The 27,061-nt window shown below is 28.2% G+C and overlaps 3 protein-coding genes across 3 annotated transcripts in view; 2 read left to right on the top strand and 1 right to left on the bottom strand.

Moving 5' to 3' along the window:
- Window positions 1-27,061, bottom strand: part of LOC127287929 (protein singed) — a 38,803-nt gene that overhangs the window by 2,175 nt on the left and 9,567 nt on the right. Inside the window, exons 2-7 of the mRNA XM_051315081.1 lie at window positions 15,975-16,171; window positions 9,600-9,843; window positions 5,990-6,123; window positions 5,333-5,622; window positions 1,957-2,117; window positions 573-1,043 (exon numbers count right to left, since the gene is read on the bottom strand). Coding sequence (XP_051171038.1) covers window positions 573-1,043; window positions 1,957-2,117; window positions 5,333-5,622; window positions 5,990-6,123; window positions 9,600-9,843; window positions 15,975-16,031 — 1,357 coding nt within the window. The 5' untranslated portion in view covers window positions 16,032-16,171. The remainder of the gene's footprint in view (window positions 1-572; window positions 1,044-1,956; window positions 2,118-5,332; window positions 5,623-5,989; window positions 6,124-9,599; window positions 9,844-15,974; window positions 16,172-27,061) is intronic.
- On the top strand, window positions 18,832-20,916 carry LOC127287921 (jerky protein homolog-like). Its single transcript, XM_051315073.1, has 3 exons — window positions 18,832-19,165; window positions 19,843-20,554; window positions 20,852-20,916. Exons 2-3 carry the CDS (start codon window positions 19,846-19,848, stop codon window positions 20,914-20,916), a joined length of 774 nt encoding a protein of 257 aa, XP_051171030.1. The 5' UTR covers window positions 18,832-19,165; window positions 19,843-19,845.
- Window positions 20,932-21,777, top strand: LOC127287931 (jerky protein homolog-like). Its single transcript, XM_051315082.1, has 2 exons — window positions 20,932-21,267; window positions 21,464-21,777. The coding sequence occupies exons 1-2, from the start codon at window positions 20,954-20,956 to the stop codon at window positions 21,750-21,752; spliced, it is 603 nt and encodes a 200-aa protein (XP_051171039.1). The 5' UTR covers window positions 20,932-20,953; the 3' UTR covers window positions 21,753-21,777.

The following is a 27,061-nucleotide window of genomic DNA, read 5'->3' on the forward strand; positions in this document are numbered from 1 at the left end:
GTCCTTGTTAATAACTTCATATTCAAAATCAGCAACCTCGAAAACCCCCGAGTAGTAAGTTTGAAGCCAATCCAAACGATTTTCAAAAAAGTCGTCCGCTATCTTGTAATTGAAAGTTCTTTTAAGCATAGTATGAAAGTACAACTATTTTATACATCAATAAGATAGATTAGATGACTTAAAAAAAATGTTTTTGACTTTAAAAAAATATTTTTTTTCAAAAAAACATTGGGTTTTTTAGTTTTTTTTATTTTATTCTCCATATTGGATTTCTTGATAGACGGTCAAATAGAACATCTGATTTATAAAAATTCGACTGAATAAAAGTTCCCTTAATTATGAATTCTTTTAAATAAAATTTTTTAAATATAGAAATTAAATTCAATATAAATTCTAGTTTATAAAATTCGGTAACATAGAAATTCGAGCTTATTAATTTCGACACCGTAGAAAATCGAATAAATTATCTTTTTTTTTATATAAAACTTTTCAATAATTCTTCAGAAAATGCCGCAAACAATTTACGTTCATATTCTTGATTAAATTATTATCTTTATCCATTGATTTCTTACCTTTGAATCTAACAACTCCACGTTCGCAGCGTTCAACTCTAATTGTTTCATAACTAGCTTTATTGCACTCTAATTTTGGACTAGCAGCACTTTTGGGTCCAACGAAACCTTGCTCGCAACGAAGAACCAAAACAGGTCTGTTCATGAGGTAAAAGTAATAATTGCAAACGTCCGAGTCGCCATTACTGATTGAGTCAGCATTGGCGTACAAATGTCCAGAACGTTTGGTGCCCAAAAACTTTCCATTGTTGGCACGAAGTGCAACTGTTCCATCTTCATGTTGCCAGACCAAATCGAAGAGAGCATTTGAGGAGCGTTTGTGATCAGAGGCTTGAATACCGCTGCCAGCTTCCAAGCTCCAATAACGATCTTGCATTGTACGGATGTACCATCTTTTAGTAACTCGATCAAACTCAAGTTGGAAAGTTTCATGACCAGAAATTTCATCTTGATTTGCTGTTACGTCAACACCTGTACATTTTAGAATAGAATTTTATTTTTAATCAAATAATCATTATAGTTATACAATTTTTAAGGTGGGTAAAGCTGCAAGTCACAAATTCAGGGGTTCGGGCGTTAGAGTACCATTTCTCCATGTATTTTGATATTCTGAACACAAATCAGATATTACGTCTGGATTTTGAGTAAAATGGGGGTAAAGACCCCAAAAACATGACACTGAAGTTACCAACGTTGAATCGACGAAAAAATTTTTTTTTTCCCAAGATGAAATATTTCCCCAAGATTTTTAGTGTTTAAGGATGTACTTGGGACCAAAATAAAGAAGTTTCAATTAAAAAAAATTGGTTCTTGGCCTTTAAACTAATCTGAAAACGAAAAATTGATAAGTACAAATTTTTGAAAAATAAGTATATTTCAATAAATATTATATAAAAGCCCTAAATTTTTGTACACGATATTGAAGTAGCCTTTAAGTAGTCTTGAATTTTCATTTGAAAAAAAGTTGTTTCATGACAGTGATACTTGCAGCTTTAACTACCTCTGAAAATTGTTAAATTTTTTCTAAAGAATCAATTTTGACATGTGACACCAAAAATTAATGTTAACATAATAAGGAAGTAAAAAATTTATCGAGGATAAAGAGGAAGCAATAATTTTAAGAGTGGAACTAAAAAATATTTTTCATCGTTTGTGTGTCGCAATCAAGTAACACACTGTATAAAGGAACGCGACAATAATTAAAATGCATGGCAGAGTGGAGAAGAATGAATTTCATGAATTATAATAGCTATTTTAGTTGTATTCAGTCACATTGGCTGTAAAGTTACGACTGTTTGGATACGATTGTTTCCGCTTATAGCTATAGACACATGCATAAAAATAAACTCTTTGTAAGGATAAAATGATTCTACAAGTGACTCACCTTGTTTGACGGAAACATAACGCTGATTGAGAGCCGCAACGAATGAAGCTTGGGGCAAAGATTCCTCTAGAGAAAAAAGTTCATCACGTGTCACAGTTGTCGAACGTGTCTTTAGGACGGCTTTACTTCCAATCGGTGCCAAATATGCTCCATGAATATCCCTATAAAAAGTTGGCATATTTAAAAAATTAACCCTCTGCCTATATGGTTATTTGAAAATTTCTCAAATTAGACTTTCTGGAATTTTTGTGATGTCGAACTAAAAATTATTCAATTTACATTTAGCAGAATTTAAAAAAAGTAGATTTTATAATAAGACCAATTTTAATATTGAAAAATTTCTATTTAACAAAATTCTGATTTTATAGAATTTCTATTTAAATGAACTTTGATAAAGCAGCTTTTATATAATATTATTATTTAAATAATATTATAATATATTTATACAATACAATACAATTTCCATTTATATCTAGAAAAATTTTCATAGAAAATAATTTTGATTTATCAGAATTGTTCTATTTAAGAAAACTTTTGTTTAACCGAATTTTTTATTTAAACGAATTATTATTTAGCAGAATTTTCTTTTAATAGAATTTCTACTTTTTCCAGATTTTTAAATAGGAAAATTTCTATTTCATCGAAACTTTATTTATCGGAAGTTTCATTTGTACGCAATGTTGTCTGAAAGAATTACCAAATCACCGAATTTTCATTTGATATAGAAATTGAAAATGCCCGAACAAAATAATGACGATTTTTACAAATAAAAATTCTAGCAATAGAAGTTTTGGTGCAATGAGAATTCTGGCATTTAAAAATTCGACTTAGTCAAAATTTCGTTAAAGCAATTTGATTAAACTGGAATTGTTTTAAATGAAAATTATGTTAAATAAAAGTTCTATTAAATAAAAATTATTTTAAATGTTTAGGGTGGCCGTTTTTTTCACCAAAAAAAATTCCCGGTCATTTCCCGGTAATTTCCCGGTCATAAAGGAAAATTCCCAAAAAAATTATTCTATAAATTTATTGAATATTGACTCTTTATTAAACATAAAACATCTAAATACGTAATATACATTAAAAAAAACGTTTTATCACGTTTATCACATTTTGTTTCTTACTTAATGTTTATAATAAACACATACTATATATATTTTTAATAAAATAAACTTTTTCGTAGATATTTGTATCTCTTTTCAATTAAACTAGAAGTTAACTTTTAAAAACTACATTTTTAATATCACATTCAATATTTTAACATCTTAATACTTTGAGTTTTAAGATAAACATATATATATATTTTAAATTAAAGATACGTTCAGATACGTATTCAGTTAAAAATCAGGTTTGGTTATTTGATTGTTTAAGTTCTAAATCAATGTCTTCTGCACACTTGCGAGCATTTTCTAAGATCAAAGCTTTTTTTTCTTTCAAATTTTTGGCGGCTATTTTGATCATTTGCTTATTCGATTTTTGCCCTTTCTCATTTTGTCGTTCTGTATTTTTCTTTTTTTGATCTTTTGAATACTTAGAATGAGCATTTCGGGCTGCATGAATCAGAGATTTACTTATATGAATTCCATCTATTCCACCATGAAAATTGACTGCATCATAAACTACTCTGTGAGCAACTAGTGTTTCTTGTGACATGTTTTCAAATACACTTTCCTTATTAATGGAAAAACCACGCTCGACATTAGCGTTGCCATGGGATAAGATAAGCACCGTTTGCATGACAATTTTAAACTCATTGCCGTCTTCATCAAACTGTCTTAATTGTTGAATCCAAAAATGATCAACACGATCTCGAGCTCTTCGAAATTTCTTGCAAGATTCAATTACCACTGACGACGAGCAAAGTTTGGTGTACTGTCGAAGCGCTTTTTCTGAACATACACAATCAATCCAGTTGTGATCATTCAAAATTTGTAATAAATTTTTGAATCTTTTCCTCCCTACTTTTTTGATTGCAATTTCCGGATCGAAGGAACTAGTTGCTTCCGTTAGTTTGTATTTTAATGGAGACCGTTCCATTAATTTAGTTACAAATTTTTGTAAACTTTTTTTGCAATCACGGCGAAAGGTAGCAATTTCCAATTGAGACACATTTTTACACTTTTTTAATTCTCTGGTTGTTTCAAAACCAATTTCTATTTCACTGTATTTAAGAAGATTTTCTTCATTCATGAAATCGATATTTGACTTAACACATTCTGATTTAACAAAACGTTCCATAATTGTTTGAAGCAACGAGTTTAGAGCAGAATGCAAAAAAGGTATTAAGGGCCAATCAGATTGAAACTCGCGCAAAAATGGCTCAACATCACATGCCAGAGTTTTAAAGAATGCTAATTTTAGCCCAAGAAGAGGATCTTGAACAAATTCTTCAACTATTTTGTAACTAGCAGATGTTGGTTTCGTTTTTTGATCTGCTGCTTTTTGCACAAATTTGCCAAGAAAAGGAATCATTTCCAATGCTCTTTCTGCAACTTCAGCGTTTTCCAACCAGCGGGAAGCACCAAATTTTAATGGAAATAGATCCGAATCTGTATATTCAACGTATAGTGCACGGCGCGAAGGGACATCTTTGAATAAATTATAAAGGCTTCGTAAGAATGAAACAATATTCCAATTGGTAACTTTTATCGCACCTTTAAAACTATTATGACACATGTGAAGTCCACAGCTCCCTAGATCAAGTAAATTCGTAGAGTTTTCTGATTAGAGATATAGATATAATTTGTAAGTATAATTTATGTGAGAAAATAACGTGAACCCTATTAATTTATGAATTTATTAGAAATTCAAAACTTACCTTACTATTTTTCATGCCGCAACACGTTTTATCAGCCTTTGGTTAAGTTCGCACATGTTCGCACAAAATTATTAGCTTATTATGAGTTCACTGTACTGCAATAATTGTAAACACAACCTCATAGGAAGAAATGAACGCAGCCTATAGCCTAAACGCGCGAAATTGAAAATACAATATATACGACAATAATTCTAAACAATTTTTGAATTAAATAAAATACTTTTTAATAAAAAATTTCAAAATTCCCGGTCAAGGTAAAAATTCCCTGTCATTTCCCGGTTTCCCGGTCCACTGGCCACCCTGTGTTAATTCATTTTAATAAAATTCTGTTAAGTGAATATTCTGCTAAATGAAAATTAGATTAAAGAACAATTATGTTAATTAAAATTTCTGTATTATGTAAATACAGAATATAAATTTTGTTTTATATAAGTTTGACTAAATACTTTAATTATGAATTCAATGAAATAAAAATTCTTAAATATGAAAATTCAAATAAAAAATTAATATTTTTGATAAGATTTTGTATTCTTTAAACTTTATTAAAATTATACATACCTAAGAGCAAGTAGACCAGCGTGAAACTCTGCAGCATAAAGACAGTCGCGAGTGCATGTATCGAGAAGTTTTCCGTCTCGAGCAAGATATTTGTTATTGCAAGTGTGAAGAGCGTAATGTCCTCCTACGGATTTGGTACGATCACCATCGGCATCAGCTGACGCCGTTGGGCGGAATTCTAGTGTGAAAAGAGTGTCTTCTCCCCATGGTACAGGAGCATCTACGTGAATTTCATCTTGCATTGCACTCAAATGAGCGAAACGCTTTCGTCCAGCTGACCTCAAATTAACCTTTACAAGAATCATAAATAAAAATCATGAGCATAATGTAATTGACCAAATATGTAATTGCAAAATTTTTACTACTGTTTCATATTGAAAAAAAAATTAAAAAGTTCTGAAAATGTAAAAAATAAAATACAAGAATTTCAAATTAAAAGCTAGCACACTTATTTAGTTCTATTGTTCTTAATAATAACTAATACGTGCACATAGAATTTCTGATAGTATTTTTTGATATTTTCAATAGAGAAACGGTTGTTTAATTAATTTCATTTAATTTAATCTTTTATCACACATGACTGACTCGCATCTGCCTGGTCTATTTTAATGAAATGGAACAATCAGAAAATGTAACAGGTCATTGGATAATGTTTACCTGTGGTCTTGCAGCAAGATGCACAAGCCAGTATTCAGCTTCACCTGGAGCCTTTGCAGTGCATTTTAATTCATCTTGGCTTGATCCTAAGAAGTAACCTCTCTGCACATTTTTTAATGCCCATCTTCCACTCCCTAAAGAAAAAATTAATGAATTAGTCTAGTTTCTTTTACATTTTTTTTATTCCTCTCTTCAGCAGAAATTTAAAGTTCCGATTCAATAAACGATATCTTAAAAATTTCAGAAAAATCATGACCTCATTTACTTTTTTCCAGATTTTTGAAAATTGAACAATACATAACTTTAGAAATATGTTCTAAAGACATGAACCTTTGTACAAAGAAAGAATTTCAAGAAATTTCTGTAACAAAATTTTTGAAAAATTTCATAAAACTTATAAATGAATCGATTAGTGCATAACGTTCATTTTTCGAAAAGCATTTTTTTATTTTGAAAATTTTTCAATTAATGAAGCCCTCACGCTTGGCTTCAAGTAGATTTAGGTTTTGCAAAAATGGTGACAAACTCGGATAGTGGCATTTCATTCCTCTTTATTTAAAGCTTTAATAATCGTAAAGACCAAAATCGTAAGTGAATCCTTTTTTCGAGTTATTGTTAAATTTGTAATTTTTACTTAATACCTATACCTGACAAGAAATTTTAAATATAAGTTATTTCAATTTATAACAAAAATGTTTTAAGGATGATTTAAAATTTTGCTAATATTAGGAATTTAACATTTTCTTTTAAACTGACATCAAGTTCGTAAACAGTGATCTTGAAAACCCCCTAGCAACAAGTTTCATGTAAAACCGATTATTTTTTAATTTTTTTTGTCCGACATATTGGATCTGCCATTTTTAATGTTTGAAAACTGACATCGGATTCGTAATTTGTGACCTGCAAAACCTCCGACTAGTGATTTGTGAGATTATCTGCGCTTTCTGAAATCATTTTTTAATCATATTAAATTCTCTTACTGTGCGAATTGTCTTTCCGCAGAAAATTATTTTTTAAAAATAGTTCACGAAGCTGAAGTACTCAACGTTTATGATAAACGATTTTTAAAGAAATAATTTTTTAAAATGAAAAATTCTATAATTTTTTGCCTAAAAAATATTTCTTGTATTTTTTATTAATCGACAAATTATAAAAAAATATTTTTTAGGCAAAAAATTACAGAATTTTTCATTTTAAAAAATTATTTCATTAAAAATCGTTTATCATAAACGTTGCGTACTTCAGCTTCGTAATAGTTCCATGGTTTTTTTCGACTTAAAACTAATGGAATATTATTTCTAACACCCAAAGGGACCATTTAAGAAAAAAATTTTGATTTTTTTGAATGAGTTTGTTACCTCTTAATTATTAATCTGGTATTAAATTCGTAATATGTAGTACCAAAACCCTGCGAGTAAAAAATTTCAAGAGAATCTAATTCTTTTCTCAAAATTTTTTCGATATTTTGAATTTTAAAAATCTAATATATACTAGATTCATAATCAACTAACCCGAAGACCCATAAGTAACGAGTTTCAAGCTAATGTGATGAATTTAAAAAAATTCATTTTGTTATTTTGAATTTTGAAAAGCGGGCACCAGCCGCTTAAAAACCGAAATAAATAATGAGATATTTAAAATTTCACCCTTCGATAATTTAGGACACATTTAGGGCTTTCAAACGGACATAGAAAGAATTTTAAAAAAAAATTCAATATCAAAAATATACTGCTTTATATTTTTTTTTCTTTCAAAAAGGGGTTGGTGCTATCTTAACATTAAGCTCACACTACCTCCTTTTTAAAAAAAAAATAAAAAACAGTGTCTTTTTGATTTTGAAGTTTTTTTTATAATTCTTTCTATGTCTGTTTGAAAGCCATAAATGAGTCCTAAATTATGACAGAGTGGAATTTTCAATATCTCATTATCTATTTGGGTTTCTAAGCGGGTGATGCTAGCGTAACGTTAAGCTAACACCAACCCCCTTTAAAAAAAATACAGAGCGGTAAATTGTTAATTTTAGGCGGTAATAAACCCTAATTGAGCCCTAAATTCTGTCAGATATTTAAAAATATCAAACATCTTTTGCCAGGTTATGAACCTTATGTACCTATGTCCAAGAAGTTGGCAACGCCATTTTGTTTTTTTTTTTTAAATAAAAGATGTGCTGAATTGTGCTAGGTTTGTGCTCAACTGTGCCGAAAAAAATTTTTCGAAAAAAAAATTTTTTTTCACAAAAACGCCATTTTGTTAAAAATAAAAAATCAAAGTTGTGCTGAACACATCAAACACCACAGAATATTGTGCTACAAAAAAAATTTTTTTTTTCAAAAATTAAAAAAAAAACTTATTAAAAATTAAATTTTTGCAATTCAAAAATTTTTAAAAATAAAAATTTTTTGAAATGAAATGTTGTGCTAACTTGTGCTAATCGTGCACAACAAATGAGTCTTCATAAACTTTTTCCTAAAATTAATTAAGTCTTTTTCTTTGTGCTCAGGTAGCACAATTCAGCACAACTTTTCATTTATCAACATTTTAATTTTTGAAAATTTTTGCTAAAAAAATTTTTTTTAATTTTAAAAAACATAATTTTCTATCGACAATATTAATTTTAGAGAAAAGTTGATTAAAACTTTTTTACTGTGCTCGCTTAGCACAAGTCAGCACAACTTTTCATTTTTAAAATTTTCACTTTTGAAAATGTTTGTTTAAAAAAATTTTAAAAAACATGAATTTCCATGGAAAATATTAATTTTAGGGAAAAGTTTATTAAGAGTCTTTTACTGTGATCGCTTAGCACAATTCAGCACAACTTTTCATTTATCGAAATTTTAATTTTTGAAAATTTATGCTAAAAAATTTTTAAAAAACATGAATTTCCATGGAAAATATTAATTTTAGGGAAAAGTTTATTAAGACTTTTTCGCTGTGTTCAGGTAGCACAATTTAGCACAACTTTTCATGTATCAAAATTTTAATGTGTGAAAATTTTTGCTAAAAAAAAATTTTTTTAATTTTAAAACATAATTTTCTATCAAAATTATTAATTTTAGGGAAAAGTTTATTAAGACTCATTTGTTGTGCTCGATTAGCACAAGTTAGCACAACTTTTCATTTTAAAAAATTTTTATTTTAAAAAATTTTTGAATTGCAAAAATTTAATTTTTAATAAAAGTTTTTTTTTAATTTTTGAAAAAAAAAATTTTTTTGTAACACAATATTCTGTGGTCAGCACAACTTTGATTTTTTATTTTTAACAAAATGGCGTTATTGTGAAAAAAAATTTTGTTTTCTAAAAATTTTTTTCGGAACAGTTGAGCACAAACCTAGCACAATTCAGCACAACTTTTATTTTTTTTGAATAAACAAAATGGCGTTGCCAACTTCTTGGACATTATGTACCTTTTTCAATTTTTGATTATTTATAGACGTTTTGTCACTTTCTATTGAAGAATTGATTTTGCTTTTCAATTTTTTTTTAAACATAAGAGTCTTTTTCTACAAAAAATACAGTTAAAAAAATTAAATTTAATCTGTTTTAATATTTCCAATTTTTAAACAATTTTGTTGTACAGGTAGTAGATTTTTTTAAAAGATCATAGCTCACCATCTGTTGCAAGCATTATTTGAAAGGGGCATCCTGGATCCGAATGATCTTCAGATTCGCACGTAACATTGCCAAATTGATCAACAGCCAAGTAACGATCCAGATGGGAACGAAGATAAACTTGATGCTCGCTGCCTTCCAAAGTCCAAAGTTGTTTCTTTTTTAAACTTGCACCATTGGCATTGATTTTAAAGCCAAAAGTTTCGGCTGTCAGATATTTGAATTTGCCATTAATTAAACCAACCTACAAAACAATATAATAATTTAAAATTTTTTAATTTTTGATTCAGAGTAATCATGCATTTTTGGCAGATTTTGCGTATCTTTTACTGTTTTCGAGATATACATATTCGCCTCTAATTTCTTTCTTAATATTACAGCCCACACTTTACATCTTACCGAAATTTGTCAAAATTGCTACTTTAGTATACTTTTCACTGTGAAAGTTACTTTTTAAAATAAAATTTTTTAAGGCTGTTTATGAAAATTATTTATGAATTCAGAATTTTCTCAAAGTTTGAAGTTGAAATAGTACAAAAGAATTCCAGTCACTTTTTAAAAATAAGATACTTTATAGAAAATGTATGAATTTTTATCTTAAAATGTTTTAAATAATTGAACTCGGTACTATCAAAGATGTTGCAAAAAGTATGGTTATCCCTGTTGAAAATTCCTATGTGAGAACACATATGGGATCCCATCCAGGATCTCTTGTGAGTTCTTATGTGGGTTCCCGTACAGGTTCACACATAAGATCCTGTATGAAAAGGTTCCTGGGATGAACTTGCGTGAGATCAAGCGCACGATCTTATGTCTCTGTAAAAGCAATAACACAGGATCCCATGAGGTTTCCTGTGTAGGTTCCTATATGAACAACACGATAAATAGGAACACACATGGGATCTTATCCGAGATCTTGTATGAGTTCTTACATAGGTTCTCACATATAAGAAGATTAATAGCAGCTTAATAAGATTTTATAGAATGCTTTTATATATATGCTATTAATCTTCTTATATGTGAGAACCTATGTAAGAACTCATACAAGATCTCGGATAAGATCCCATGTGTGTTCCTATTTATCGTGTTGTTCATATAGGAACCTACACAGGAAACCTCATGGGATCCTGTGTTATTGCTTTTACAGAGACATAAGATCGTGCGCTTGATCTCACGCAAGTTCATCCCAGGAACCTTTTCATACAGGATCTTATGTGTGAACCTGTACGGGAACCCACATAAGAACTCACAAGAGATCCTGGATGGGATCCCATATGTGTTCTCACATAGGAATTTTCAACAGGGTGTTACCCAGTACAATCAAGATGTTACTCCGTACAATCTAGATAGTAACAGATAGAATCTAGATAGCTGTTCGTATATATTAGATCAAATATGGTACCTGGTACTTTCTAGATAGTACCCCGTACCATCTATTTCTCTCCGTGTTTTTGTGTTTATTTCATAAACATTTTGCTTCCCCATGGAGATTTTTTGTCATCAATTTATGGTAACTTATTTAGTAATATAATAATTTTTTAAAAAAAGTGTTAAGTTGTAGTTTCTGGCTGTTTGCAGAGATTGATTTTTAACGTCAATAACTTCGTAATATTTTATAAAAAAAGGTTCAAATAATAGATCAATGAAAAAAAATTTAGGGGGTCCAGAACATAAAAATCATCCTGGATAAATGTCAATGCATTTTTTTAAAATTATGTGCAAAAAAGAATTTTTTTAAATTTTAGTTCAAATAATAATAGTTAATCTTTATTAGTATGGTTTAAAGTACTCTCATTATTTGTCCGCCTGTGAAACCTACAATTTAAAAACAAAAAATATGGGTAAGTCCACGTCAGAAATATCAGAATCTGCAAGTGGTTCTTCGATTTTAATGATACTTTGTAAAATTATAGCTTCATATAAGAGCAATGTGTATAAGTAAAAAGAATTTTTAAAATATCTAAAATTGTAGGAGTTGTATCACTTTCAATTTTTATACAGCAATTTTTTCTTTCCTTTAGATCTCAGTTAATTTTTAACTGATTTTGGTGAATCAAAAACAATTTTTTTCGGAAAATTACGAATTTTCAAAAAATTATTAAATAAAATTTTCTTATTATTATAGAAAAAAGTGAAAAACAAAATTTCTTTTAGAGTTTTTATCAATTTCGACCCCCTTTTTTTTAATTTTTTAATAAGATTCATTTTTATTTCATCTTTAATTTAAAAAAAAATCATTCTGGAGACTTTTTGAGATCTTGAGATATCGTTTTTTGAATATCATCATTTCAAGGAGAATTAGGATCCACATTTGTCTTTCTATACTTTCATATGTTTTATAATATTGTTACAAACTAGAAACAATAATATAAAACAAATGAAAGTATAAAAAGACAAATGTCGATCCTAATTCTCCATGAAATGATGATATTCAAAAAACGATATCTCAAGATCTCAAAAAAATCTCCAGGATGAATTTTTTTAAATTAAAGATAAAATAAACAGGAATATTTTTAACCCTAGAAAGCACATCTGGGGTAGAAAACAACCCCAGAAAAAATTCAAATTTCGGTATTTTTGGCAGATTTTGTGATTTTTATTGTGGTTTTTGTAATTTTTTGGACATATTTTTGATCCTATAAAAAAACAAAAAACGCTATCTTCTTCCTTATAAAAAAAGGAAAAAAATTATTTATAATAAATTTATTTTGCGCTAAATAAATTAAAGCTTGAATCCTGTACTTTACGACGATATAGCGATATTGACCACAAGAAATTAAATTAACTGTCAAAAATGTATTTTTTAAGTTGTCAAGCATAAAAATTGACTTACAAATGTTCGTAAATATAACTATTTAAAAAAATACTTGGATTCGCTTGGAATTTGTCATTCGGGTTTTCGGGGTCGCGGAGTACAAATATGATGTCAGATTTTCAAAATTTAAAATGGCAGATCCAATATGTCGGATTGAATCGATTTTTAAAAGAGTCGTCTGCCTTATTAGATCTGCCATTTTAAATTTTGAAAATCTGACATCATATCCGTAATCCGCGACCCGGAAAGCCCCCGAGTGACAAATTCCAAGCGAATCCAAGTATTTTTTAAAATACGTGTATTTACGAACAGTGTGAGCAAATTTTTTATGCTTGACAACTTAAAAAATCCATTTTTTACAGCTAATTTATTTTGTTGTTGTCAATATCGCTATATCGTAGTGAAGTACAGGGTTCAAGCTTAAATTTGATTTTAAAACTGTAATTTAATGTTTTTTCATAAGTTAAAGAATGAAAGTCAATATATTTTTTTCTATACTTTTTTTTACCCTGAAAGCTACTATGTACTACTATTTATTTACTAACTAAGGAGTGTAAAGTCTGATATTTTGATATCTTTTTGAAAGTTTCCATTATAAATATTCTCTTACATTTATAATTTAAGAAATAGAAATAATGACTTCTCCCTGATTTTCACACGGAGAGACACGTAGGAGTAATTTTTATAAAATGTAACACTATGTTTTACTATTTTGCTTTGCATAGTCCGGAAATAAAGGACTTTTATGAAAATGTATTACAGTAATTGAGAATTTTGTTTATTTTAATAATAATTTATCTCTTTTAAAGTAGTAATTTTCAATATTTTGTATCATAGAAAGGAAAAACTAGAATATGAGTTATCTAATTATAAAAGACAATTTTGTCTTTTTGATATTAAAGTATAATGTAATTTAAAAGGTTGTGTTTCAGAAGATACTTTTCATTGTAGTCATTTTTAGTGACCCGGCAAATGCTTACTCGGCGCGAGTTTTTCTATTGGCTACTAACATAACTAGGTATAAACTAACTATATAAATGAAAATCCAAACTTCCCAGATAGCACGTTATTTCGCGGCGAGTTCGCAACGCGAAGTTCGGTAACTCGCATTGCGAACTCCCTGCGAAGTAATGGTGAATATCAAAATGTCCTCCTACTGGCGAGTTCGCAAAGCGAACTCGCCGAGAAGTTGCAATAAGGTTATTCAAGTTCAGGCCTGTTCAAGTTGGGTGTGGGAAAGCCAAGATGGATGATTGCTGGTGCACAAACATCCGGCCTATCAGCCTATCAGCATTCATTCCCACGAGAAATACGTGGAAATGTGTGCTGATAGACCGGATGTTTGTGCACCAGCTTGGCTTTCCCCCACCCAACTTGAATAACCTTATGCGAACTAACTGAAAAGTATAAATGCGAACTAACTAAAAAGTATATATGCGAACTTGCTAAGAAGATTAAATGCGAATTCGTTGAAAAGTTCAATTGCTAATTAACATGAGCAATTTTAATGCGAATTTGTTAAAAATTTAAAATGTTAATATAAATGAGAAAAATTATTTGTTTTGTCTTTTTTTGGGGTTTCACTTTTCTTTTTTTTCTTTAAATTTAACTTTTTTATTTTAATTTTGCAAACACACGCAAAAGATAACGTTTAATAAATTAGTTTCAAAAATTATAAAAATATTGCTGTTTCTTATGTCTTTCCCATCCTATCCTTTTAATATCCATTTTATTATTCAATTATTTTCTCAGAAATTTCTCATTTATATTAACATTTTAAATTTTTAACAAATTCGCATTAAAATTGCTCTTGTTAATTAGCAATTGAACTTTTCAACGAATTCGCATTTAATCTTCTTAGCAAGTTCGCATATATACTTTTTAGTTAGTTCGCATTTATACTTTTCAGTTAGTTCGCATTGCAACTTCTCGGCGAGTTCGCAAAGCGAACTCGCCAGTAGGAGAACATTTTGATATTCAACATTACTTCGCAGGGAGTTCGCAATACGAGTTACCGAACTTCGCGTTGCGAACTCGCCGCGAAATAACGTGCTATCTGGGTTATAATGAAAAATATAAATTATATAAATTTAATTTCTAATAAATAAATAATTAATAAAAAATTTGAAACTTCCAGTCATTTTTGTAAATAAAATATCTTTGGTTTGAATAACATTGCAGAATAATGAATTTTAAATTTCGCGCCATTTTCTTCTTAATAGATGGCATCTTCATTTTTGTATCTCGCGAGTGGTAACAAGAACTTGTGATTAATATATAAAAACAGTGAGAAAACTGAGAATAGTATATATGTATTGCGTTCTGGTATATTTAGATTGCGTATAGCGAATAATGTAGTTTAGGTTAGATATAGTTATTCGCATGTAAAACCGTCCGATGCGTGAATGTGTATGTATAATATAAGTATAAGTTCTTAATGTTCAAGCGAGTGCCTCCTTGTGTTAGTGAATAAGAAAATGTCAAATAATACATTTACGTTTTTCTTCCATTTTACTTTTGACAGGTAGTATATTTACAAACGACTGTAGTAATTTTCCGTAGACGCTCCATCTGAATTTACTATAGTTTTTTTCCAAATACTGCACTCGTTTCTAACAAATAATAAGAAACTTTGAACATTTTTTCTTATGATAAACAGTATTTGGTTACAAATGATGGTCTTACGGTTTTACTATAGGATATAGTAATTTTTTCAAAAAAATGTTGAGGTAAATGTAGTACTTTTAGATATTATTTTTAAAAAACGTAGTAATTTGTTACACATTTGTAGATTAATACTAAAAATAGTAAATATTACAAAAAGTCCCTTATTTCCAGACTATGCAAAGCAAAATAGTAAAACATAGTGTTACATTTTATAAAAATTACTCCTACGGGTCTCTCCGTGCAGCTTTTTCTTAGATATAGAATGAGACACAAAACTAGAAAAATGTTCAAGGTTAAAAAGTGAAATAACCTTTAAAAAACAATTTTATCTATTTTAGTATCGATAGTCTCAAAAGCGTGACTTTAAATGGGTTTTGGACGAAAGCCAATGTATCGTAATCCCCACCGCGTAAGAAAAGCACACAACGTAATTTTTAAGTCAAATGAGATTTGTGGAATATTCTTTTAATTTTTAGTAAAATACGTATATTTTCAAAAACTCAGCAGGAGTTAATTAAAAGTCAGTGAAAATAAAGTAATTTACTTAAAAATATCTTCACTCTTGTGTTATCAGTAGATACAATAAAAGAGTGTATTTCCTGTATTGTACTATTTTGTCATCTAGCTTTTTAATTTTTTGATGCTTTTAATCTTTCTAAAATCCATGATTAAGAAACATTTACACTTTTGTGTTAGGACTTAAGAAGAAATAAAAAACATTTTCTACAACATAACAAATAATAAATTCAATAAAATTCATTTCATTATATACTTTTTTTGAAATGTACTAATAAATTTATTTAAGAAAATTATTATTTAGTTTTTTAATTAAATAAATAATTTCATTTAACAAAAAGAAAAAATTAGTTTTATATACATTTTATTAAACGTACCGTCCATCCTGTTTTATCAACACCATTCTCCATATTTTCTGAACCGTTCGTTTGCATTGTTCCGAAACCGTGACAGAATCCGGCCTCGTTAGAAAACTTCAGAAACGGTATATCACTAATACCACTGTCTTTCAAAGATCTTTACAGAGAAAATTGTAACTTGTGCTTCTCTTTGTAATAAAACTCTGAATGAATGCCTAAAAAGAAAAAATTTCATTAATTACTTTGTCTATTTTTTTGTATTTAAAAAATTTTCATATGTCATATGTTGCATTTGAAAATATTATTAAATTCAAGTTCAAATATCGATTAAATGCTTTCCTTAAAATAAAAATGATATTTAAATCAATATAATTTAAATTAAAGACTTTTCTCTCTGCATTTTTCAAATCTTTAACTGCATTTTGTAAAAATTTTGTCCAATTTATATATCTAGAATAAAAGACAGTAAAAGATAAAAAATTAAAGATAATAATAAATAAAAAGTAATCGGACAATTGCGCTTGTAACCCGTACTAAAACCTATTATAGGGTAACTCATAAACATACACCATAACCCCCACAGCACCGAAACTTTCCTAAAGATTTATTTGAAATGTTCGGAATATTTAATTGCAATGTTTAGTGAAAATTGTGTACAGATTTAAATGTCCCGATTAAATAAATGTTTAGTGTGAAACTTTCCTGAACATTTATTCAAGTGGGACATTTAAATCTTTACACAATTTTCACTAAACATTGCAATTAAATATTCTGAACATTTCAAATAAATCTTGAGGAAATCTTTAGGAAAGTTTCGGTGCTGTATGGGGGAATACTAAATTTTAGATCTATATATAATATAATAATAATATATAATAAAATAAAATAATAAATATATAATATACCTATTTTATAATAATTATTGACAATTACACAGACCCACAAAAAAGTATTATGTGCGCCTGACCCGAGTATCCTACCCCCATGTATTTTAGTGCGCTGAATACAAATCTGAGGTCAGATTTGCTCCATCACATTAGGATTTTTTCTAATCTCAAAAAAACATGTCAGATTTTAAGTAAAATACAAATTTTTTAAAAATTGGTTGGATTCACTTAAAAACGAAGCTGAATTACGCAACGTTTATGGTAAACGATTTTTAAAGAAATAATTTTTTAAAATGAAATATTCTATAATTTTTTGCCTAAAAAATATTTCTTGTAGTTTTCATTAATCAACAAATTATAAAAAAATATTTTTTAGGCAAAAAGTTATTGAATTTTTCATTTTAAAAAATTATTTCTTTAAAAATCGTTTATCATAAACGTTGCGTACTTCAGCTTCGTACTTAAAACTCCTTCCATGGGAGTTTTTGGGATCGCTGATTACGAATATAAAGTCAAATTTCCAAAATTCAAAATGTCGGAACAGTATGGCATAGGAATTTAATTTTTTTTTTTAATTTTCAAGTTACTTGGTATCTAGGGGTTTTCGACGACCCCAAAACCCCCGAGGAACGAGTTTTAAGTGAATCCAAACAATTTTTAAAAAATTTGTATGTTACTTAAAATCCGACGTGTATTTTGAGGTTAGAAAAAACTCCTGATATGAGCAAATCTGTCCTCAGATTGGTATTCAGTGCATCAAAATACATGAGGGTAGGGTACTCAGGTCAGCCGCACATGATACTTTTTTGTGGGGCTGTGTTATTTACTTTTACAATTATTGTAAAATGTAAGACTTCAAAAATTTGGGTGTACTCCCAAAGTAGAGGTACCTCCGATTTTAATAAAACTTAGTGTACTAACGTATTTTGGTGCGCTGATTACGAAAATGATAATGAAAATTGGAGCAAATTTGATTATCATGGTAAAAACCATAAAAAAAACATCATAAAATCATGGTTTTTTGTGATTATCTCGTAAAAAAGCAAAATTTCAAAAAATGTTTTAGAAAAAAGTTGTAGGTCTCAAAAAACACACATTTTATCTCCTATACATTTTTTACCAAAAGTGATTATTTTTCGAGAAAAATCCAAAAAATCATAACTAATGAGCCGCTGAATTCTAGAAGGGCATACGTAAATTTTTTCGGCCGGAAAGCAAAGTCCCATGGACACTCAAAATTCATTTTTCGAATTTTAATATTTTTAAAGCATATTCTTATACTGAATTCGATTGCGCATCTTTTTCTCTTAATAAAAAGCAATCTAGAAAGCGTCTAGCATCGCTAGTCTGGAAGATCTAGCTTGGCCCAGTTCTGGTGCTACTCAGACACTAGTCAGACCCTGAATAGCGTCGCTAGTCTGGAAAGTTTAGCCAGACCCAGATCTGATGCTAGACAGAAGGTCTAGATAACTAAAAATTTTTATTTTTTAATTTCTAGACTCTGTCTAGCGATGCTGGTCTGAAAAGTCTAGCCAGACCCAGCTCTGATGCTGTCCAAAACTAATAGATAATTAAAATTTTTTTATTTGTTGACATGACAACATAATTAAGATTAATCGGATTTTTCAATTTTTTTGTCATTTAATTTAAGCTTATATATTTTATTTACTTTTTTAAAAAAGAAAATTTTATACAGTGCGGTCTCGTAACTGCAACATTTGAAACTGCAACAGTTTCGTTACTGCAACACCCCACCTCGACCACCGGACTTGAAACTGAAACGTGACGTCGGCAGCTTTCAGTGCCGTATCTACAGCGGAAAATGAATATCAAGTATTCATAAATAAAAATGAAAAAAAACTCTAAAATTGTTTTATAATTAAAATTTAAAATAAAATTGATAAATAAAATAAATTATAAAATATATAAAATAAATAAATATATAAATAATTATAAAAATATAATTAAAATTTAATTATGTAATTATTAAATGTTTCATATAAATATAAAAGTTTGGTGTCATTTTTAAAATATTAGTGATATATAATATGCAAATTGGATTTGATATTCATCTTCTGCGTAGTAATTAATAAATAATAATAATACATATATTTGAAAATATAAACACCTCTTAATAGATTTCAATACACACAAATGAAAAGTGTTTTCATTGAATGATGAAGCAGTTTCAGTGACTGTTTCAAATCGGAATAGTTTGGATGTCCGGTAAATTTTAGGAATTATTGAAAAAATTTTATGAAATATAACTTGTGCGCAAAAAGTGACTCAAATTTTGGATAAAAAGTATAATTGCCATCAATAGTAAGTATTAATAAATAATTAAATATTAATTCAATGTAAAACTTTACTTAATTCACTATATAAAAAAACACATTAGTAATGAAAATATAAATAATATAGTTTCTTTGTAAACACTTTTTTTCCATTCAAATAAATCCTTTTTTAATTTAATTAAACTATTTTTCAATATATTATTAAAAATAAACAAAATAGTTTTATCAATATGTTAGTATACAAAAACCTTGAGTCCAAAATTTTTTTCTCTAAATGAAAAATTGTTACCAAAGATTTTCTTTCTCTGAATCGAAAAATGTTTTCTTTAAATAAAATAATTTTTAATTATGAAGATTTTTAATTTTTAATAATTTTTTTCTAAATTGAAAAATTTTTTTTTAATCAAATAATTTTTGTATAAACCAAAATTTCTTCAAATTGAAAGATTTTATTCGTCAAATCAAAATCTTAATCGATTAAAATAAAAATACTTTGATGTCAATAAACATTGTTCTTCTTTTCTTCGAGAAACACTCGTAAATTTTACAGAAGAATTTTTTTCTCGCGCGTTTGAAAATTTTAAAAATAAGTATTGTATTTATTTTCATTATTTATTTATAATAATTATTATTATTTATTTTTCAAATTTATTATTTAATTATTACTTTTTTGTATTTTTATCAAACAATTTTTTATATTTTCAGAAAATGTCAGAAAAGTCTCAAAAATATAAGTGGCTTTCTTTAGAAGATCGTCAAGAAATTTTGGAAAGTTTCAAGTTACATGAAGAGAAGGGTATTAAAATAAATTATGCCGAAATTGCGAGAAAATACAACGTTACGCGGTCAACAATTTTTAGAATGAGAAATATTTCTCGTCTACAATTGGATAATACTGTTCACGAAAAACGAAAAAAAATGTCAAAAATTTCGATTCTTGAGGACGTGCTGTACGAATGGTTTAAACAAAAAAGAGTAGCTGGACAAATGATAACATCTCCAATTTTGCAAGAAAAGGCATTATTAATCAATAAAGAAATGGACGCTGATCCCGAATTCAAAGCCAGTAAAGGATGGTTGACAAATTTTAAAAATAGGTATAACATTCGCTCTATTACAATGCAAGGAGAACAATTGTCCGCTGATTTTGAGAGCTCTGTCGAATTTGTAGACGATTTAGCATTGGTAATGCGCGAGGAAAAATTTGAATTACATCAAGTGTATAATGCGGACGAGACTGGTCTTTTTTGGAAAATGATGCCTCGGGCAACCTTTGTCACCGAGTATGAAAATAAAGCTGAAGGCTCTAAAATATCTAAAGAACGCGTAACTGTCATGGTTTGCGCGAATGCTGATGGCAGTCACAAAATCCCTCTGTTTGTAATTGGTAAATCCAAAAAACCTAGGTGTTTCAAAGGTATTAAAAAATTGCCAGTTGTTTACCAAAACCAAAAAAGTGCATGGATGACTCGCGATTTGTTCAAAATTTGGATAACTGAAGTATTTATAACTTCAGTAAAAAAATTTCAAGATAAGAAAGGAAAATCATACAAGGTCTTATTAATTCTGGATAATGCGAAGTGTCATTTATCTAAAGAAGACATAGAGTCTCTTTCCGATATTTGTACTGTAAGTATTTTTAAATATTTCTTTTACAATTTTATATATATACTTTAAATTAAAATTATTAACTAATGAAAATATTTTATTTCAGGCTTTATTTCTTCCTCCAAATGTAACTTCTCTTATTCAACCTATGGATCAGGGAATTATAGCTAAGATGAAAAGGCATTATAGAAGAAGCCTGTTGAGGGACATGCTTTTGGAAAAAAATGAAGAAAGTCTTCTACAGTACATAAAGGGTTTAAATGTGCTTAATTGTTGCTCTCTTATCGCATTGGCATGGGAAGATGTAAATGCGACAAATGTTTCTCGAGCTTGGAGGAAGTTGATACCTTCTTGTGACATTGATATTGAAGCTAGTAATGTTTCTGTCGATGATATTCTACAAATTTTGTACAGACTTCCTGGTTACCAGGACATTAATATCCAAAATGTTCTTTCTTGGCTTGAGGTAGATAGTGATGAGACTGGTTGGAGTTTAGAAAGTATTCATCAGATTTTACAACGGTAAAAATTGATTTTTTTTAAAATTAATAACAAGAAAATGTTTCATTAAAAAAAATCAATCATCTTTATTATTATTCATTATTAAAATTATTTTATTGCTTTAAAGTAATGTTTTTAATTCAAACAATGTTTTCTCTGATTTAAAAAAAAAATTCTGAATTTCTGCTTTATAAATATTTTATTAAATTTATTTCAGTTATTCTTCTGGAGTTGAATCTTCAAATAAGGATAATGGCGAAGAACAAATGACTGAAGATTTAGAATCTGAGGAAGATATGGAAGATATTGATCCAATTTCAGATTCCGGAAATATTGTTACGGAAGCAGATGAAGCTCTAAAATGTTTAAATACTTTTCAAGAATGGTATCAAAGGCAGTGGAACTGTGATTCCAAAAGTTTAATATTCCTTCAAAGATTGAAGAATGAGACTAAGGATGTTGTGGCTCATGTGAGAAATTTATTTTTAGACGACAATACAAAATAATATTATGTATATGGAGAATGTTGCAAAAAAGGAATGACGTGTACTCATAATATTATGTATTTTTTAAAGAATGATTTTTTCTTGATTCATAAAATGCTTTAACATAATAAGAAAAAAGAAATTCTCTGATTTAAAAAACTAAATTTAAATTTTAACGATTTTATAATTTTAAAAGATTATTTATCAGTATTTTTTTTCAGATTGTAATAAAAAGTTTAGTGTTTCTCGAGGTTGATGTTTTAAATGAAAATTGTTCATTGAAACAAAAAATATGTTTAAAAATTATTGTTTGAATATGGTATAATAGAAACAATAAAATATATTTAAAACAAATAAAATAATGTACTTTTTAATATACTAATTAAATTAAACATACAGAATATTTAAATTAAATTTAAATGTATATTATAGAATGTATAACAATTATTTTTAATATTTATTTAATTTATCTGATAAGATAAACAAAATTTTGATATAAGCAAATTTTATTAACAAAATTAAATTTTTTAAAGGATTTTTGTCATTTTTTCCCAAAAATTTTTTTAAAGAGAAATTCAAAGTGAAAGTATGAAAGTAGTCCGTTTTTCAGGGGTCTTAAATTTTCTCGCGTATAGTAGGTATGTACGTCCCTGAAATGGTAGGTAGTGGGATATGTTGCAGTATCAAGTCCGAAAGAGTGGGAAATTTCAGAGAATGTTGCAGTTACGAGACCGCACTGTATTAAACAATTGTTTAATATAAAATTACTATTACATTAATTCAATTACAAAATTATTAATAATAATAATAAAAAAGTAATTCTTCTAACTTTTTTTTATATTGAAAACAGTATAACTATTATTAAATAGTTAAATTAAGTAAAATTAATAACATAAATAAGATTCTTATCATTGTAGTTCATATAGACAATTTGAAAAAAAAAATTCCAGTTGACTTAGCCGCGGTCGTTAAAGCGTTAGGTTAGGTATAGGGTCGTGAGTTCGATCCCTGTGAGTGGTAAATTTTAATTTAATTCTTGAAAATTAATGTTAGACGTGCAAGTGTACTGAGTTAATAAGAATTGTGGATAATATTAATTTTTATTGTATGCGCAATTTTTTAAGTTCACAAATATAATGAATTGTTCTTATAAGTTAAATCAATTAAAGTTAATTGAAAATGATGGTCATCTGCCCAGCGCCAGGTCAGACTGTCTGGACAGCGTCTGACCGCTTCTAGCGTTACACTTTTGACCAGCCGCTGGCTAGAGTTTCTGGGCAGCTGCTAGTCTGGAAACTAGGCGGTCTGGCTAGAATCAGGCCAGCCCCAGAAGATTTTTCTACACGGGAAACTGGTTTTTTGGAAACGTAAAATTTAATTGTTTTTTTGACTTCAATTCGCGCTAGCTCAGTCAATTTTACGAGTTTTTCAATGAAACAAAAACGAAAATACGTGTTATTATATCCTACGAGTGACTAAAAAAGGAAAAAGTTGTTTTGATTAAAAATAAAAAAGTTATTATTTTTTTATTGAGACATTGCGAAATTCGTGATGTGCAATTTTCTCAATGCGGAGAAGTTCGACAAATTTTCAGCAGCAACAAACTTCCAGTGAGAAAGTTGTTCATTAAGGTCCAAAGAAGTTTTCTGGAAAACCATGAAAACTAATACATAATATACCAATCAGTCATTGTATGTGATCCCCCCGCCAAAGTTTCTTTAAAACGCAGAGTAGAACTTGACGCAGCCTAAGGCCGCGTACATTGTGTTGCGTAAACTGCTACTGAGGATCCCATCCAAATTTGTCCGCAGAATACTTTTGGCTATATTCGACCTCCCCCCTGCCAAGGATTCTTTGAAATATGAACAGAAAAGAACCTTACGCTGCCGAAGGCCACGTCATCATGTTACCTGAACTGGTGCTAATGATTACACACAACATTGTCCGCAGAATACTTTCGGCCATATCCGACCCCCCCACCGAGGTTTCTTCAAAATACAAACAGAGAAGTACCTTACGTGTCCGCACTATTTTTCCATGATTTTTATGTTAGTTATGGTTTTTAGAATTTTCTCTGAAAAATTATCACTTTTGGTAAAAAATGTACAAGAGATAAAATGTGTGATTTTTGAGACCTACAACTTTTGTCTAATACATTTTTTGAAATTTTGCGTTTTTTACAAGTTAATCGCATAAAAATCAAACTACGTTAGTATACTTACAAGTACCAAATTTCTTTAAAGTTATGATGTGCACTGGTTCTCATCATTTATTTTGATTTTTATGGTTTTTTGGATTTTTCTCGAAAAATAATCACTTTTGGTAAAAAATGTATAGGTTATAAAATGTGTGGTTTTTCGAGATCTACAAGTTTCATCTAAAACATTTTTCAAAAAATTTGTGTATTTTACGAGTTAATCGCACAAAACCATGATTTTATGGTGTACTACGATAATCAAATTTGCGCAAATTTTCACTATTCAATACGTTAGGATACCAAGTTTTATTAAAATTGGAGGTACCTGCCGTACACATTAAAAAGATGCCTCAACACCATTGTCGCTTAGGTTGATTTTCTCATGTTTATACTATAGTAATGACGAGCTTAGCGACAATGGCGCTTGATTTTTTTTTAATCTGTACGACAGAATACTCCAGAGTACCAAATTTTAGATCTTTTAATTAAAAATGTTAAAATTTAAGGAAGCAATAATTAAAATTGTAAGTGAAAGTTCAAATTTTAAGTTTTTAAGAATTTCGAGTTCTATTTAAAAATTATTAACAGAGTTATATATTTTTTTTAAAGTTTTTTTTCATAACATATTATATTTTTAAATACTCAATTTTATCAGAAAATAAATTGACACCACTAAACAGCATAAATTTCGATAGGTTGAAATTTCACTAGTGTTTTCCCTTAACCAGATGCATCTAGTAACTTCAACTAAAACTAGTGAGAAAACTAGTGATGCATATTGTTAAAAAGTTTCTAGTTATTTTAGCAAAAAAAATAGTAAATAAGGCTAGACGCAGTTTTAGTTAAATAATTCTAGTTAATTTCTGTTAAGATCAACTAGAATACAGTATGTTAATAAATAACCAAACAATTTTTTACTAGAAATATTCAGGTTTGTTTAAGAAAAATTTCTTATTAAATTGATCAGAAATGTAACCAGATTTCCTAATGTTTTTAACCAGAATAAGAAGTAAGGATATCAAGGTGGATCGGAACTAACTTCAGTCCAAAGGTTTTGACACTTCAAATTTGTTTGTAAATTTCCTTTCTAAAATGTTTTCTGAGTAATTTAAGACCAGAAATAAAAAAAATCGTTAAAAAAATTTGTTAAGAAAGTTATTATAATTCAAAATTTGTTGCCAAATAATAATTATTTAACTTTATCAGTTTGTTATTTAAATGTAGTTGAAAAATGTACTTTTTATCCATTTTTTATAAATAATCCCAGTAAAAAAAACTAATTAAAGTGAATTGACTTTTGGTTGAATTCGTCTGAATCCCGCTTACTTATTTGTCACGACGAATTGAAATGAATAGAAATAAATTCTCAATGGCTGTCTACGCCGTTGCCAATGATTGGCAATCAATAATAAGCCAATATTAAAATTAAAAATTTTAATAATTTAAAAAATCAATTATTTATTAAAAGTATACGGGCAGTGCCCATTCGTACAGTGTACTATAATACGATAATCCTAATTTAAACAAAATTAATCAGCCGCGCTAACATTATTGTTCCTATCATACACAAAATTACGCAGTTCAATTATAAACTTATTTAAAGAAATACCAAAAAAGTTAACACTCGTACTACACTGATTTGCCTCCTTACACAGGACTCCTTACACTTATTTGCCTTAAAAAAAATTATTTTTTTATTTTTATTATTTTTTAATAGTTATTATTATTTTTACGGTTTTTACGGTAAATAATTTTTATAATTTTCATACTTTTATATTTTAATTAACCGTACAAAAAGAAAAATGTAAAATAATGATTTGTATTTAAGTTTTATAATAAAAAATTTTCAGTTTCTGAAGAGGGCGGTTGTACCGTCGAAACGTTAAAAAAGGATTTTAAATTTATTTATTTGACTTGGAGGATTGATATATTCCTATATATGTATTAATATTTTACCGAGTGATAAATTCTGTTATACTGAGTTATTATTATTATTTTATATTTAATAATTAAATAAAAATAAAAAAAATGGTCATCACAGTATTAGTGAAACCATTTCTTCCAAAAAAAAGTTTGCCTCACATCCTAATAAATAGGAGAGACATCGAGCAGAAAAATATTTCAAGGAGAAAAAAATTTTAGTTCACTTTTTATATACAAATCTAGTGGCACGTCAATCCTTTTTCGTTTACTGGGATAGCTCATTTTTCTTATTCCAAGATTCTCTACGATTCTGTTTGTTATTTAAATAATATTTGGTAACAAAATTTAACAAACAAAATTATAGAGAATCTTTCGAAGTACAAAATGAGCTCTTGTTTTTAAACATTGGATAAAAATTATAATTGTTTATTAGCTTTAATAAAAAAAGAAAAAAAATGTTAATAATATTTACAACTAAATTGTTCAAAATTTGATTAAATCAAAACAATTTTAATTGCAGTTTATTCGTTGTTTAAAACGACATTTTTGTTTAAGGTTACTTAGGGAACATTCTAGAAATGAAATTCACAAGAAAATTGGAAGTGTAAAAACCTTTGGGTTGTACTTATTGTTAGTTCCAATCCATCGTGATATATTTAACATTTTATTGTTGTTAGGCTAATCAGAATTTTATTTATTCTAACCAGACATTTTATACAGTGCAAATTTTTATCCATAAAACTTATAAGTATACTAAACTAGTGCTATTATTGAAACTGTGAAAAGGAAGACAAATGCTATTTCTTATAATTTTGAAATTTGAGTTGGGAATAGTGGAATTTAATTAATTAGTGGTAGTAAATAGAACATTAACGTTTGCATAGTATATACGTTTTACTTGGATAAGTAAGGAAGTTGTTCAAGTATCTTATCATCGAAGCGTGAAGAGTTGTCATGTTATACTGGAACTCGGACGCGGTTGTGACACGAGCATCTTACAGTTAACGGTCACCGTTTCTCACTATTTAAAATTCGTAGCTAAATCATGAATCTGAGGATTAGGATATAATACAATTTACAATAAAAAAAAAAAAAAATTTTGCTTCCTCATAGAAAAAGCTGTATAGTCGTGATGATTTTCGATTTTCCAAAAATTGATTATATAAACTAATTTCTACACGGAGAAACTTTAGTTTATAAAATTTGATAT

This window comes from Leptopilina boulardi, unplaced genomic scaffold, assembly GCF_019393585.1.
Source record: "Leptopilina boulardi isolate dan_hultmark-lab unplaced genomic scaffold, ZJU_Lbou_2.1 LbouV2_377, whole genome shotgun sequence".
NCBI lineage: Eukaryota > Metazoa > Arthropoda > Insecta > Hymenoptera > Figitidae > Leptopilina > Leptopilina boulardi.